The 14699-nt window shown below is 41.3% G+C and overlaps 1 protein-coding gene and 2 non-coding genes across 3 annotated transcripts in view; 2 read left to right on the forward strand and 1 right to left on the reverse strand.

Annotated features, from left to right (window-relative positions):
* UHRF1BP1 (UHRF1 binding protein 1) overlaps nucleotides 1–14699 on the reverse strand; it is an 85934-nt gene that overhangs the window by 27973 nt on the left and 43262 nt on the right. Inside the window, exons 5-8 of the mRNA XM_017522268.2 lie at nucleotides 10679–10868; nucleotides 10233–10373; nucleotides 9623–9793; nucleotides 8402–8597 (exon numbers count right to left, since the gene is read on the reverse strand). Of these exons, the coding sequence (XP_017377757.1) occupies nucleotides 8402–8597; nucleotides 9623–9793; nucleotides 10233–10373; nucleotides 10679–10868 (698 nt within the window). The remainder of the gene's footprint in view (nucleotides 1–8401; nucleotides 8598–9622; nucleotides 9794–10232; nucleotides 10374–10678; nucleotides 10869–14699) is intronic.
* Nucleotides 2058–2164, forward strand: LOC119470211. The gene has a single exon (XR_005199100.1). It is a non-coding gene; the product is annotated as a U6 spliceosomal RNA (small nuclear RNA).
* LOC119470239 lies at nucleotides 13739–13869 on the forward strand. Its single transcript, XR_005199121.1, has one exon. It is a non-coding gene; the product is annotated as a small nucleolar RNA SNORA36 family (small nucleolar RNA).

Below are 14699 nucleotides of genomic sequence, written 5' to 3' on the forward strand. Positions count from 1 at the left end.
AAAAAAAAAAAAAAAAAAGAAAGAAAGAAAAGAAAGGAAAGAAAAAGAGAGGAAGGAAGAAGAAATTGAAGTGGACACAAAAAAAATTAAAGATATTTCATGTGCAAGAATTAGAGAATCAATGTTGTCTATACTATCCTAGCAACATACAGATTCAATGCAATCCCTATCAAAATACCAACGACTCAGACTGGGTGAAATAGGGAGACTGCATTTCTATAAAAAATTTAAAAATTAGCTGGGCACAGTAGTGTGCACTTATATTCCCAACTATTCGGGAGGATCACTTGAGCCCAGGAGGTTGAGGTCGCGGTGAGCCATGATTGCGCACCACTGCATTCCAGCCTGGGCAACACAGCAAGACCCTGCCTCAAAACAAAAAAGATACCAATAATATTCTTTGCAAAAATAGGAAAAATAATCATAAAATGTATATGGAACCACAAAAAAACCAGAATAGCCAAAGCCAGCTGAGCAAAGAGAACAAAACTGGAGGAATCACGTCTGATTTCAAATTATACTACAGTGCTATAGTAACCAAAACAGCATGGCATAAAAACAAACAGACCAATGAAACAAAATAGAGAACTCAGAAACAAATCCATACATCTACATCTACGGTGAACTCATAACTGACAAAGGTACTAAGAACATACATTGGGGAAAGGATGGTGTTCTCAACAAATGGTTCTGGGAAAACTGGATATCCATATGCATAAGAATGAAACTAGACCCCTATCTCTTGCCATAAAATCAAATCAAAATAGATTAAAGACTTAAGTCTAAGATCTCAAACTATGAAACTAGTACAAGAAAACTCTGGAGAAACTCTCTACAACATTGGTCTGGGCAAAGATTTCTTGAGTAATGCTCCCAAGATATAAGCAACCATGGCAAAAATGGACAAATGGGATGACATTAAGTTAAAAAGCCTGTGCACAGAAACAGAAGCAATTAAGAAAGTGAAGAGGCAACCCACAGAATGGGAGAAAACATCTGCAAACTATTCATCTGGCAAGGGATTAATAACCAGAATAAAGAAGAAACTTAAACAACTCAACAGGAAAAAATCTACTAATCCAATTAAAAATGGGCAAAAGATGTGAATAGACATTTCTCAAAAGAAGACATACAAATGGCAAACAGGCATATGAAAAAGTGCTCAATATTATGGATCATTAGAGGAATGAAAATCAAAACTACAATGAGGCTGAGTACAGTGGCTCATGCCTGTAATCCCAGCACTTTGGGAAGCTGAGATGGGTGATCACTTGAGACTAGGCGTTTGAGACAGTCTGGCCACCATGGTGAAATCCTGTCTCTATTAAAGATACAAAAATTAGTTTGACGTGGTCACAAGTGCCTGTAATCCCAGCTACTCAGGAGGGTGAGGCATGAGAATTGCTTGAACTCCAGAGGCAGGGGTTACAGTAAGCTGACATCTTGCCATTGCACTCCAGCCTAGGCAACAGAGCAAGACTCTGTCTCAAAAACAAAGCAAACCAAAACAAAACTACAATAAGACGTCATCTTACCCTAGTAAAAATGGCTGTTATACACAAGACAGGCAAAAACAAATGGTGGCAAAGATGTAGAGAAAAGGGAACCCTTGTACACTGTGGATGGGAATGTAAATTAGTATATCTACTATGGCAAACAGTATGGAAGTTCCTCAAAAAACTAAAGATAGAACTACTACACGATCCAGCAATCCTACTACTGGATATTTACCCAAAGGAAATGAAATCAGTATGTTCAAGAGCTATTTGCCTTCTTATGTTTACTGCAACACTTTGCATAATAGCCAAGATTTGGAAGCAACAACCTAAGTCAACAATAGTTTATGTTTTAAAATAACTAAAAGAGTAAAATTAGAATGTTTGTAACACAAATAAATGATAAATGCTTGAGGTGATAGCCAATTTACCCTGATGTGATTATTATGTATTGTATGCCTATATGAAAATATCTCATGTATCCCATAAACATATAACCTATTACCCATAGAAACTAAAAAGAAAAAAGAAAGTAATTTTTAAACTAGATATTCAGATAGTGTGCTCGCTTCGGCAGCATGTATACTAAACTTGGAAAGATACAGAGAAGATTACCATGGCCCCTGCACAAGGATGACACGCAAATTCGTGAAGTGTTCCATAAAATTTTTTTGTAATTTTATATTAATTTTATATATTAAAAAAATATTCAGATAGTGTCAACATTTTTTTCAGCACTTGATTAATTTAATGATGGACTGAAAAACTTTTACAGAACTAAATAATAAAACATAAGCTGTTTTCTGAATTGTACATAGACGTCTGGGCAAAATAAAAATAAAAACAACATAGGCCAGGCATTGTGGCTCACATCTCTAATCCCAACATTTTGGGAGGCCAAGGCAGGAGGATTGCTTAAGCCCAGGAGTTCAAGACTAGCCCTGATAACATAGCAAGACCTCATCTCTACAAAAAATATAAAAATTAGCCAGTCATGGTGACACATGCCTGTAGTCCCAGCTACTTGGGAGGCTAAGATGGGAGGATCATTTGACCCTGGGAAGTTGAGGCTTCAGTGTGCTATGATCATGCTACATCTCCAGCATGGGGGATAGAACAAAACCCTGTCTCAAAAATAAATAAATAAATAAAATTTTAAAATAAACTATTTTCATTTAATACTCAAAGTTCAAATCACAAAAGTACTGAGGATCGAACATAAGTAACACTAGCAAAGCAGCCAATGGCAGCCAACAGGCACTTGCAGGCCATCTTCACCATATAGCTTTGAGATGGAGCAACTGATTGAGAGAAAGTCCTCTAATCACAGCCATCCACTTGTCATAGTTTGTAACACTGATCTTCCTCACATTTTGCGTATCTTCCATGAACTCACTGTCAATGCTGCTGCTCACATAATACCCAAGAAAACCCAATGAGATAAATTAAGTACTAAGGAATAAAATTTTGTCAGTCAGGTTATTTTTTACTTTTTTTTTTTTTTTAAATAGAACCTCTGGGCTCAAGGAATCTTCCCATCTTGGCCTCCCTAAGTACTAGAATTACAGGTGTGAGCCACCGTGCCTGGCTGGGTCAAACTTTAGAGGGCCACAGATGATTGTTATATCTAAGATCCCCACTGTACCCCCAAAACTTATTTTAAATTTCCAGAAAAGACAAATATCAAAAATAGATTAGTGGTTGCTCAGGGCTTTAAATGGGGAATGACAGGAAATGGATAAAGGGTTTTTTTTGTTTGTTTGTTTGTTTTTTTGAGACGGAGCTTCGCTCTTGTTACCCAGGCTGGAGTGCAATGGCGCGATCTCGGCTCACCGCAACCTCCACCTCCTGGGTTCAGGCAATTCTCCTGCCTCAGCTTCCTGAGTAGCTGGGATTACAGGCACGCGCCACCATGCCCAGCTAATTTTTTGTATTTTTAGTAGGAACGGGGTTTCACCATGTTGACCAGTATGGTCTTGATCTCGTGATCCACCTGCCTCGGCCTCCCAAAGTGCTGGGATTACAGGCGTGAGCCACCGCGCCTGGCCAGGATTTTTTTTTTTTTTTTTTTTAAGAGATGGGGTTTCTCCATGTTGGCCAGGCTGGTCTCGAACTCCTGACCTCAGGAGATCCGCCCACCTCAGCCTCCCAAAGTGCTGGGATTACAGGCGTGAGCCACTGTGCCCGGCCTGGTACAGGGTTTCTTTATGGGGAAACAAAAATGTTCTAAAATTAGATTATTGAGATGGTTATACAACCCTATGAATATACAAGAAAACACTGAGTTATATATTCTAAATGGATGAACTGTATGGTATGAAATTTTATCTCAATAAAGCTTAAAAGAAAAGAACCAATTTTCACCTCTTTGGGGTGATATCATCTCAGCTGAAAATGCATGACCTAGGCTACTGGAGGAAGAAAGGTTCTACAGCCATTCTTCCTTTGCTCGAGCTGCTTAGAGTTAAAAGAACAATAAAGTACATGGAATGAGCATATTATACTTGGGTGTAGAAGTGAAATCAAATATAATTAACAATTATCAACATATCTAATTGTAAACACATAATCATATATAAGACATAAATGATAGCGTACATAAATGACTAAAATTCTCTAGCGAGCTAGTGGTCAGAAGGTAGCCTGTCCTTAAGAAAGAGAAATACAGAAATTTTTTGGCTCACAGGCTTTACCGTAAGAGAAAACAGTTAAAAAGCAGGTGGTACTCTCTTCCCCATCAACCACCTATCTTCTCTCTGAAGCCTGAAGTGTGAGCTGCTCCAGTTTGAATTTTTTCTTTTCTGGAGGAAGCCTTATTTCTATCTTTGCCATCCAGTTTGATTTTAAAAGACAGTGCTGACCCCAGTCACCCATCCAGTTTCCGATCATTTCAAATATCAAGGGATAGAGCATGTTAGTCTGCCACTCCAACACCCAGGCTATCATACACTTAATTTTAAAACAGCAGGAGATGTAGCCTTCAAGTAGTCTCTAGAGCAGCACTGTCCAAAGAAGCTTCTGTGATGATGGAGGTGTTCTATGGCTTATAGACTATACTGAGCAATTGAAATGTGGCTACTGCAAATAAAGAACTAATTTTAATTTTACTTCAAATGAAAATTAACTTTTAATTGTAATTTTCATTTTAATTTAAATAGCTGCATGCGGCAATTTAATACCATATTGGACAGAGAATTCTCAAGTAATGATATCTAATAGAAATATAGACTGGGGCTGGTCATGGTGGCTCAGCCTGTAATTCCAGCACTTTGGGAGGCTGAGGTGGGCAGATCACTTGAGGTCAGGAGTTCAAGATCAGCCTGGTCAACATAGTGAAATCCCATCTCTACTAAAACTACAAAAAATTAGCCGGATGTGGTGGCGCGCACCTGTAATCCCAGCTACTTGGGAGGCTGAGAATTAAAAAAATAATAAAATTAAAATTAAAATAATGTGACCTAGACTTGGTGGCATATGCCTATAGTCCCAGCTACCCAGGAGGCTTAGGTGGGAAGATCACTTGAGCCCAGGAGTTAGAGTCCAGCCTGGGGAATATACGTTATATGGTAAAACGAAACAAAACAAACAAAAGCAACAATGACAACAAAACTATAATTACACAAGGAATTTTAAATTTTCTTTTTTTTTTTTTTTTTTTTTGAGACGGAGTTTCGCTCTTGTTACCCAGGCTGGAGTGCAATGGCGCGATCTCGGCTCACCGCAACCTCCGCCTCCTGGGTTCAGGCAATTCTCCTGCCTCAGCCTCCTGAGTAGCTGGGACTACAGGCACGCGCCACCATGCCCAGCTAATTTTTTTGTATTTTTAGTAGAGACGGGGTTTCACCATGTTGACCAGGATGGTCTCGATCTCTTGACCTCGTGATCCACCCGCCTCGGCCTCCCAAAGTGCTGGGATTACAGGCTTGAGCCACCGCGCCCGGCCCAGAATTTTAAATTTTCTAATAGCTATATGAAAACAGTATTTAAAAAGTAAAATTAATTGTAACTATATATATATTTTTTCTCTTTGTAACAATATATATTTAAACCAATATACCCAAATGTTATTTCAACATGAAAATAATTATTGAAGTATTTTGCACTCTTCTTTTGGTACCATATTGTAAGGTACGTGGATGTGCTTTAGTCAAGGAATATGCCTAGGGGGATGTCTAGGCCTGTATGACTCAACAAGTTTAGAGTGAAGGCGTATAACGCCATGTGTTACCACAGCCATAGAGCCATAACATAGGAAGGCCATCCCTTGGCCCTACACCACTGTTGTCTGTAAAAAGTGTAACTGCCCTGCTGACGCTATGCTCTTGTGGCTCAGCTTGGCACAGCACAGCATGGCACAGCTCTTGTGCAGGTGCTGGAACCCAGACAGTGAAGCTACTGACCCCTGTAAGGGAGAGTGGCTGTCTGGCAGACAGGCAGGGGACAGCCAGGAACTGGTTTGTGCCCAGAGGGAAAGAGTTAAGCTGTTGACCCTGAAGGGAAGGGAGAGTCAGCCACTCAGCTCTGTGTATGGGAGTGGCCAGAGCAAGCAGCCAGGACAGTGTGAGAGAGCTGTTGATGAGAGAGCTGCTAAATAAAAGTACATTTCACCTGCCTACCCCACCCCTACTACCTACCGTGGGACTCCTGTATTGGATAGAACAACTCCAGAAAATCTTAAAGCCCTTTCTGTATTACCTAGTTCTCCCTTCCCCTCTCTCCACAAATCCAAGAGGAAGAGTCAAAGTTACAAGAACTCTCCCTGTTCTCTGCCCCTATACCACACCTAGGTATGGTAGGCTGAGAATTATTCCTATTTTTAAAAATGTCTCATCTAAAACTTCCTCAAATTCCCTCAAATAGATCAATATAGTTTAATAAATGAATGGTAAAGCCACAGTCATTCACATCTTAGTATGGATTACAGAAATCTGGCACTTGAAGAGAACAGTGCTAAACATCCCTCATCAAGTGACAGGATGAAACTCTGAATCATGTACTCTTTTTTTTTTTTTTTTTTTTTTTTTGAGACAGAGTCTCACACTGTTGCCAGGTGCCAGGCGCCAGGCTGGAGTGCAGTGGCACAATCTCGGCTCACTGCAACCTCCGCCTCCCGAGTTCAAGCAATTCTTCTGCCTCAGCCTCCCAAGTAGCTGGGACTACAGGCGCACGTCACCACGCCCAGCTAATTTGTGTATTTTTCGTAGAGACAGGGTTTCACCATGTTGGCCAGAATGGTCTCGACCTCTTGACCTCGTGATCTGCCTGTCTCGGCCTGCCAAAAACAAAATCTAAACAATCAAACCACAAAATACCCAAAGCCTTTAGGTAACACTTGGAAGAAATAACAAAGCAAAATAATACTTGCTTTAGCAAAAAACTTCCAAAATGAGTGAGTGGCAAATTATTTCCTCTGGTGGCAAAAACAATCTTTGCACTGACATTGCTCCTTTCTTTCCTTTCAGAATGAGAGTAGAGGAGGGTTGAATCACTTCCAGACCAAGGAATAGTCAAGCAGGAGAGGCAGTGCCAGTTGGTGCACGAGGAAGAAATGAACAGGCAGGTCACTCAAGGAAACTGAGTCAATTTTTTTTTTTTTTTTTAAACAGGGTCTCACTGTGTCACCCAGGCTAAAGTGCAGTGGCACAAATCATGGCTCACTGCAACTTCAAACTCCTGGGCTCAAACAATTCTTGCATCTTAACCTCCTGAGTAGCTAGAACTACAGGGACACACCACCACACCCTCACTATATTGCCCAGGCTGGTCTCAAAATAATAGGCTTAAGCGATCCTCCCACCTCAGCCTGCCAAAGTGTTAGGACTATAGGCAGGAACCACTGCAACTGATCTCTGGCCCATTTTTAAATTTTTTGTAGAGATGGGTTTCACCATATTGGCCAGGCTGGTCTCAAACTCCTAAGCTCAAGCAATCCTCTTACCTCAGCCTCCCAAAGTATTGGGATCACAGGCATGAGCCACTATGCCTGGCCTATGAGTCTAGATCTTATTATAAGGTAAACAAAGCCTTCAGAGAAGATAAGCCAACAAGAAAAAAATCTATTTAATGCTATAGGTAAGCACTGAAAACCAAGAGGTAATGGCAAAGGAGAGTTTAAAGGGAACAGAGAGACAGTTTTGAAGGAACAAGCAGCAGGGTAGTAAAACTTAGTATTTGCCTATAATCAAGCTCATCCAAATTCAGCATATTGGTTCATCTGAGCCTGACAATAACTTTTGAGGTAAATGAGTGAGATATAATTCAACTCAATTTCATAAATGTGGAAACTCAAAGAGGTTAAGCAGAAGGTTAAGTGATTTCCCCAGGGCTTGTAAAGGAAAGCAATGAGTCAATTAGTATTTTTCATTCTGAATAAATGTATACACATATGTAATGCCAGTTGTTGTAAGTATGCCAAGATTACAACATAAGCTTCTTGCTTGGGAAGAAAACATTTACACACAATAAATATTTAAACTGACCCCAAATCTAAAATTTCTGAGGTTTCCTATAGTTGAATTTACCTTCCTAAAATCTCACCCCAGTCGTTTTCAACCTCTGATAAGCATTAGGATTGCCTAAGGAACTTCAGTGAGAGGAAGAAAAAAGTTTACACTGCTTGAACTCTACCACTGAAGAGTCTAATTTAGAGGTGCTTGGGGAGAGGCCCAACATCTGTATTTTATTAAGTATGACAGGTAGTTCTATTGCACCCTAAAGGCTGAACCGCACTGCCTCAAACAAACAGGACTACCACAGAAGGGCTGAGGCCTAAGGAATGCCTGTGATTAAGGGAAGCCAACCAAAGTAATCCATGGTCTTTGGAAAAGAGCCTTCATCCCCAGACTCTGCCCAGAATGAGACAGTGATGTGGACCACCCAGCCCAGGCTCAGGCCTCATGGGGTACCTGGCTCTCGGGACTGGCTATCATCACAAATGTGCAGGTCCAGGCGGGAGATGAGCAGATGGTAGGAGGACTCTTTGACATCAAATTTCTCAAAGTACTGGCTGAGGCGGCTGCTGTTGCTGCTGCTGCTGTTGCCCTGGCTGCCACCAAATGCCTGGGCCCAGGACTGCTGGGCACTGGGAGCTGGTGGAGTGATCTACATGTGACAGAGAGAGAAACAGGAAGTCCAGACCCTGAAAAGATCCTTTGTATGTGTTCTTTAAGCTTTAGTCCAGCCTGAAGAAAACCACAGTTTAGCAAGATGTTCCTTCCGTCTCCTAACTGTTGGCCTACTAGCTCACTTAGGTCTGTTCCAATTATATAACCCAAACTCCAAAAGCCTAATTATAATTAGTCTAATAACTGCTGGAATACAGTTTGTAGTTCTGAATTGCCCTCCCAGCTCTCACCCACCAGTTCTTAGTGGGCTGATGCTAAAACATTTCCTCTAAGAAGTCTTCCCTAAATACTCTCTTTCACCCTGGGTAGTGCAATGCCTCTTTTTTGTGCTCTCATGTCATATTGTTTATTCTATTACAGCATTTATCACACTATACTGTAATAACTCATTTATGGCGCATCTTTCAAGACAGTGAGAGCTCCAAGGACAGGAACAAGTGGTGTATTCCATTTTTCTTCTCCAGTGGCCAGCGCTGTATACTTCATACACTAGAGGTACCCAATGAACAGAATAAATAAAAAATCAGGCCAGGCGTGGTGGCTCACACCTGTAATCCCAACACCTTGGGAGGCCAAGGTGGGCGGATCACAACGTCAGGAGTTTGAGACCAGCCTGACCAACATGGTGAAATCCTGTCTCTACTAAAAATACAAAAAAAATTAGCTGGGCATGGTGGCGTGTGCCTGTAATCCCAGCTACTCAGAAGGCTGAGGCAAGAGAATCACTTGAACCTGGGAAGCAGAGGTTGCAGTGAGCCAAGATTGGACCACTGCACTCCAGCCTGGGTGACAGAGCAAGACTCTTTCTCAAAAAAAAAAAAAAAATAAAAAAAAAAAAAAAAAAAAAAAAAAAAAAAAATCAGAGGTACAGACAAATCCTATGAACACCCAGAAGTAAATGACAAATCTCCCAAATAAAGTCTAGATTCTACCTATGTTAGTATGAATTTGCTCTGGTCTACAAAGTCCTCAGCCCCACCAAGGGTGTGTTTTATCTCTAACCTGTATAGGTTCAGGAGCCAGGCTCTTTCTTTGCTGGGCTGACTTCTCCATGGCCTCACTCAGTGACTCTGCATACTTCATCATAGCCTTGAGTTGTGAGTCAGTCAGCACCCAGAGCAAGTCATCCAACAGGAACATTAGCTTGGAGGCTATCACATTGCAATCTTTGGTCTAAGGAAGCCACAGAGAACATGGGGTTTATTACCTTGCATCATTCTAACTTTCAAAGTGACTACTGCCCAATTCATTTCAGAACTGGCTTTTCAATCTCCAGATGTGAAAGGAAAGTATCAAGCACTTTGGAGAGCCAATTTCTTACAAAACTACTAAAGATACCTTAATTAACAAAAAGCAGCAATGGTCAACTGCCAGGTGCCTATGTCAGTGTGCCTACATATGGGTAAAAATTGCAGTTTCCAAAACTAAGAAAACAGGAAGGTGGAAACATTCTATTACTAGAGGATGTTGGCCAACACTGAATTATAGGCCTTTCCCTTTCAACTGCTATTCCAGGGACCAATAACACTACAAACAATGAGGGAATATCAAATCCAGGCTGTCTCATAGAATAAGAGATGGAACTTTTCATGAGGCCAGAGAACACACTTACTCTTCTTTTGAGGGCTATCTGGATCCTGCCTTGGTTCGTAATAAGCCTCAATGGAGTGGTGACTGGGTCCTGATCACCATTGTCTGTAGCATCTGCCTCAATTCGAAGTGTCTGCCAAGTTATTTCCTTAAACGTTAAAACCTGGATGAAGAGAAAGTAAAATCTCTTAATCCTGTGAATGAAATTAACCAAGAAGCAAGAAATCCAAGGAAAAAAGACTGGCAAGGCAGAGATTCCCAGCTGGGATCCCAAGGAGAAAAAGTAGTGAATTGGGAATCCATAACTGAGGAAAGGATGTAGCAGTAACACTGGACAGAAAGTCTTCTGGGTTCCCAGAAATGGGGAACATTTGAGGAAATCCACAAAGTGGGAATAATATCCTTTTAAGAATTAGTCCTGCTTTGAATCTTCCCCACTCTCTCCCCTCACAATGATGGGGCTGTCACCTCTCCTCGGCGAGGGTCAGTGATGCGGGTGAGGCGAAGGTCACTCTGCTGCCAGTTAGGGTTGACACTATAGCCCTGGAGCTGCCACAGTTCAAAAGAAGCATGGAAGGCCTTGGCGTGAATCTTGATGGTGATAGAATTGACGATGATAAACATCCCTTCCACCACCTTTTCAGCAAAGCCATATTCACTACAATAAATGAGGCAGACCAACAATCAGAATCATGGGACACTTTCTGCACAGTCTTTATACTGGATGTTTAAATATTTTCTATCATGATGATACAGTAGTCCTTTTTTTTTTTTTTTTTTTTTGAGACAGGGTCTTGCTCTGTTGCCCAAGCTGGAGTACAGTGGCACGATCATAGCTCACTGCAGCCTTGAACTCCTGGCCTCAAGTGATCCTCCTGTCTCAGTCTCTGAAATAGCTGGAATTATAGGTATGAGCCACTGTGCTCAGTTGCAGTACTTTCTTCAATGGGAAATTTTTTTTAAAGAATAAAAGAGAAAGAGTTGACCTTGAAACAATCTCCCTCCTGTTAGAAAGAATAAATTGACAAATCTTTTTATAGCCCATAAACTACCTAAATATTTAGATAATGTCTGTGAGGGCAGGTATAACTACAGAAAAGAGACACAGGCCGGGCGCGATGGCTCAAGCCTGTAATCCCAGCACTTTGGGAGGCCAAGGCGGGTGGATCATGAGGTCAAGAGATCGAGACCATCCTGGTCAACACAGTGAAACCCCGTCTCTACTAAAAAAAAAAAAATACAAAAAATTAGCTGGGCATGGTGGTGTGTGCCTGTAATCCCAGCTACTCAGGAGGCTGAGGCAGGAGAATTGCCTGAACCCAGGAGGCGGAGGTTGCGGTGAGCCGAGATCGCGCCATTGCACTCCAGCCTGGGTAACATGAGTGAAACTCCGTCTCAAAAAAAAAGAGAGACACAGGGTTTCTATAAAATCTTCAGAGACACGAAAGCAAGACCTGGTCTCAAAAAAAAAAAAATCTTCAAAGATGGAGCATACTCTGCAAAGGTAGTAGAAAGAAAAGTAATACAGCCAGGTGAATAAGAGGTTCAAAGTCCCACCTTGACCCTGTCAAATACAGTCATCCCTTGGTTTGTGAAAGTACTAGTTCCAGGACCTCCCACTACCACCTTGTACACCAAAATCTGCTCAAGTCTCATAGTCAATCCTGAGGGACCTGCATGTATGAAAAGTCGACTCCCCAAGTAGTGGCATCCTGCAATATTTTTAACCTGCATTTGGTTGAAAACAACTGCATTTGCATGGACTCATGCAGCTCAAACTTGTGCTGTTCAAGGATCAGCTGTGCTTCCCAAAGAACACAGTTATACTTCCACAGTGAGAAGACAGAAATGGCAAAAGGAGAGGATGAAGGACATCTTAAAGTCCCTCTAGATGTAAAGAAAGCAGCAATTCTTGACATGTTAGTGAAATCACTGTTCATTACAAGAGATAAAAGGAGATCTAGGCCAGGCGCAGTGGCTCACACCTATAACCCAAGCACTTTGGGAAGCCGACATGGGCAGATCACGAGGTCAAGAGACTGAGACCATCCTGGCCAACATTGTGAAACTCCATCTCTACTAAAAATATAAAAGTTAGCTGGGCGTGGTGAGGTCTGTACCTGTAGTCCCAGCTACTCAGGAAGCTGAGGCAGGAGAATCGTTTGAACCTGAGAGGCAGAGGTTGCAGTAAGCTGAGGTCACGCCACTGCACTCCAACCTGGAGACAGAGTGAGACTCCACTCAAAAAAGAAAAAAGGAGGTCTGAAGATTCAAACTGAAAAAAATACATATATTTGCAATTTATGTCACCAATAACTAATATCCCTAATGTATAAAGAACTTCAAAAAAACAGAAAAAAGAGCAAGAGCCCAATAAAACTAGGACAAAATATGGACAGGTCACAGAAGAAATAAATGCAAATAGATATTAAACATAAAGAGGCTGGGCACAGTGACTCACACCTATAAGCCCAGCACTTTAGGAGGCAGAGGTGGGAAAATCACTCGAGCTCAGGAGTTTGAGACCAGCCTGGGCAACAAAGGGAGATGCCCTCTCTACAAAAACTCTCTACAAAAAAATTTAAAAATTAGCCAGGTGTGGTGGTGAATGCCTGTAGTCCCAGGTACTTGAGAGGCTGAGATAGGAGGATCACTTGAGCCCAGGAGACTGAGGCTACAGTAAGCCAAGACTGTGCCACTGCACTCCAGCCAGGGTGATAGAGTGAGACCAGGAAAAAAAAAAAAAAAGAAGGAAAAAAAAGTCTCAGAAAAAAAAAAAAGAAGAAAAGAAAAATGCTGGGCACACTGGCTCATGCCTATAATCCTAACACTTTGGGAGGCTAAAGCAGGCAGATCACTTGAGTCTAGGACTTCGAGCTCAGCCTAGCAGCATACTTAGACCTGGTCACTACAAAAAAACAGAAAAAAATTAGCCTGGTACAATGGTGTATGCCTGTGGTACCAGCAACTTGGGAAGCTGAGGTGGGAGGATCACTTGAGCCTGAGGAGGTCTAGGCTGCAGTGGAACTGTGATGATAAAGAAACAGAACAAAAGAAAGAGAAAAAAAAAAAAAAAAAAAAAAAAAAAAAAAAAGAAAGAAAGAAAGAAAGAAAGAAAGAAAGAAAGAAAGAAAGAAAGAAAGAAAGAAAGAAAGAAAGAAAGAAAGAAAGAAAGAAAGAAAGAAAGAAAGAAAGAAAGAAAGAAAGAAAGAAAGAAAGAAAGAAAGAAAGAAAAAAAGCCAACAAAGTGGCTCAAGCCTGTAATTCCAGCACTTTGGGAGGCCAAGGCAGGCAGATCACGAGGTCAAGAGATCGAGACTATCCTAGCCAACTTGGAAAAACTCTGTCTCTACAAAAACTACAAAAATTAGCTGGGCATGGTGGCATGCGCCTATAGTCCCAGTTACTCAGGAGGCTGAGGCAGGAGAATCGCTTGAACCTGGGAGGCGGAGGCTGCGGTGAGCCAAGATTGTGCCACCGCACTCCTGACTGGCAACAAAGCAAGACTCCATCTCAAAAAAAAAAAAAATTTTAAGTGTTGAGTTCAGTCCAGGAGAGCTTCCCTGTTCTGTTAATTAAACTTTGGGACATTAAAATGGGCTAGGGAAGATGATTGGGTAGGAAGTATTATTTATTCATTTGCCTCCCAGCCTACAAAAATGCCTGCTTGGGTCTAATACATCAACTGTTAAGAGACAGGACTGAGAGGCTGAAGACATAATGAGCTTATACTAGCAGACAAGATACATTCAGTTTTAGGAAGTTTGAGGTCTGATGGGCTGAGATACAAATAAACTGAATTTTTAAAAAAATATATAGCTGCTTTTCAGAAAAGGAAAAAATGATGCTCAAACTCATAAATCAAAATTATGCTTAGAGTCACTAGATTTATGGCAAAGATGACAGTGCAGGGGGAAAAAGATAAGTCTTTTCAATACATGGTGCATAGTTAGTTTGCAAATATCCATAATGAGAAAAATTAATATTGATGCCCACATGCATCAAACAACAACAAAAATCAGTTCCAAGATGGACTAGAGATCTAAATGTGAAAAGCCAAACAATAAAGCTTTTTGAAGAAAATATAGGCGACTCACTTCCTGCCTTAGGATAGAAAAAGATTCCTTAAACAAAATACAAAAAGTGTTAACCATAAAGTGAAAAAAGGATATACTGAACTGTATCAGAATAATTTCTGTTAAATATTAAAATTAAGAGTGGGCCGGGGCAGTGGCTCACATCTGTAATCCTAGCACTTTGGGAGGCTGAGGCAGGTGGATCACCTGATGTCAGGAGTTTGAAACCAGCCTGACCAACATAGTGACACCCTGTCTCTACTAAAAATACAATAATTAGCTGGGCATGGTGGCAGGCACCTGTAATCCCAGCTACTCAGGAGGTTGAGGCAGGAGAATCGCTAGAACCCAGGAGGTGGAAGTTGCAGTGAACCGAGATAGCACCATTGCACTCCAGCCCAGGTGACAAAAGT

This window comes from Cebus imitator, unplaced genomic scaffold, assembly GCF_001604975.1.
Source record: "Cebus imitator isolate Cc_AM_T3 unplaced genomic scaffold, Cebus_imitator-1.0 Scaffold24, whole genome shotgun sequence".
NCBI lineage: Eukaryota > Metazoa > Chordata > Mammalia > Primates > Cebidae > Cebus > Cebus imitator.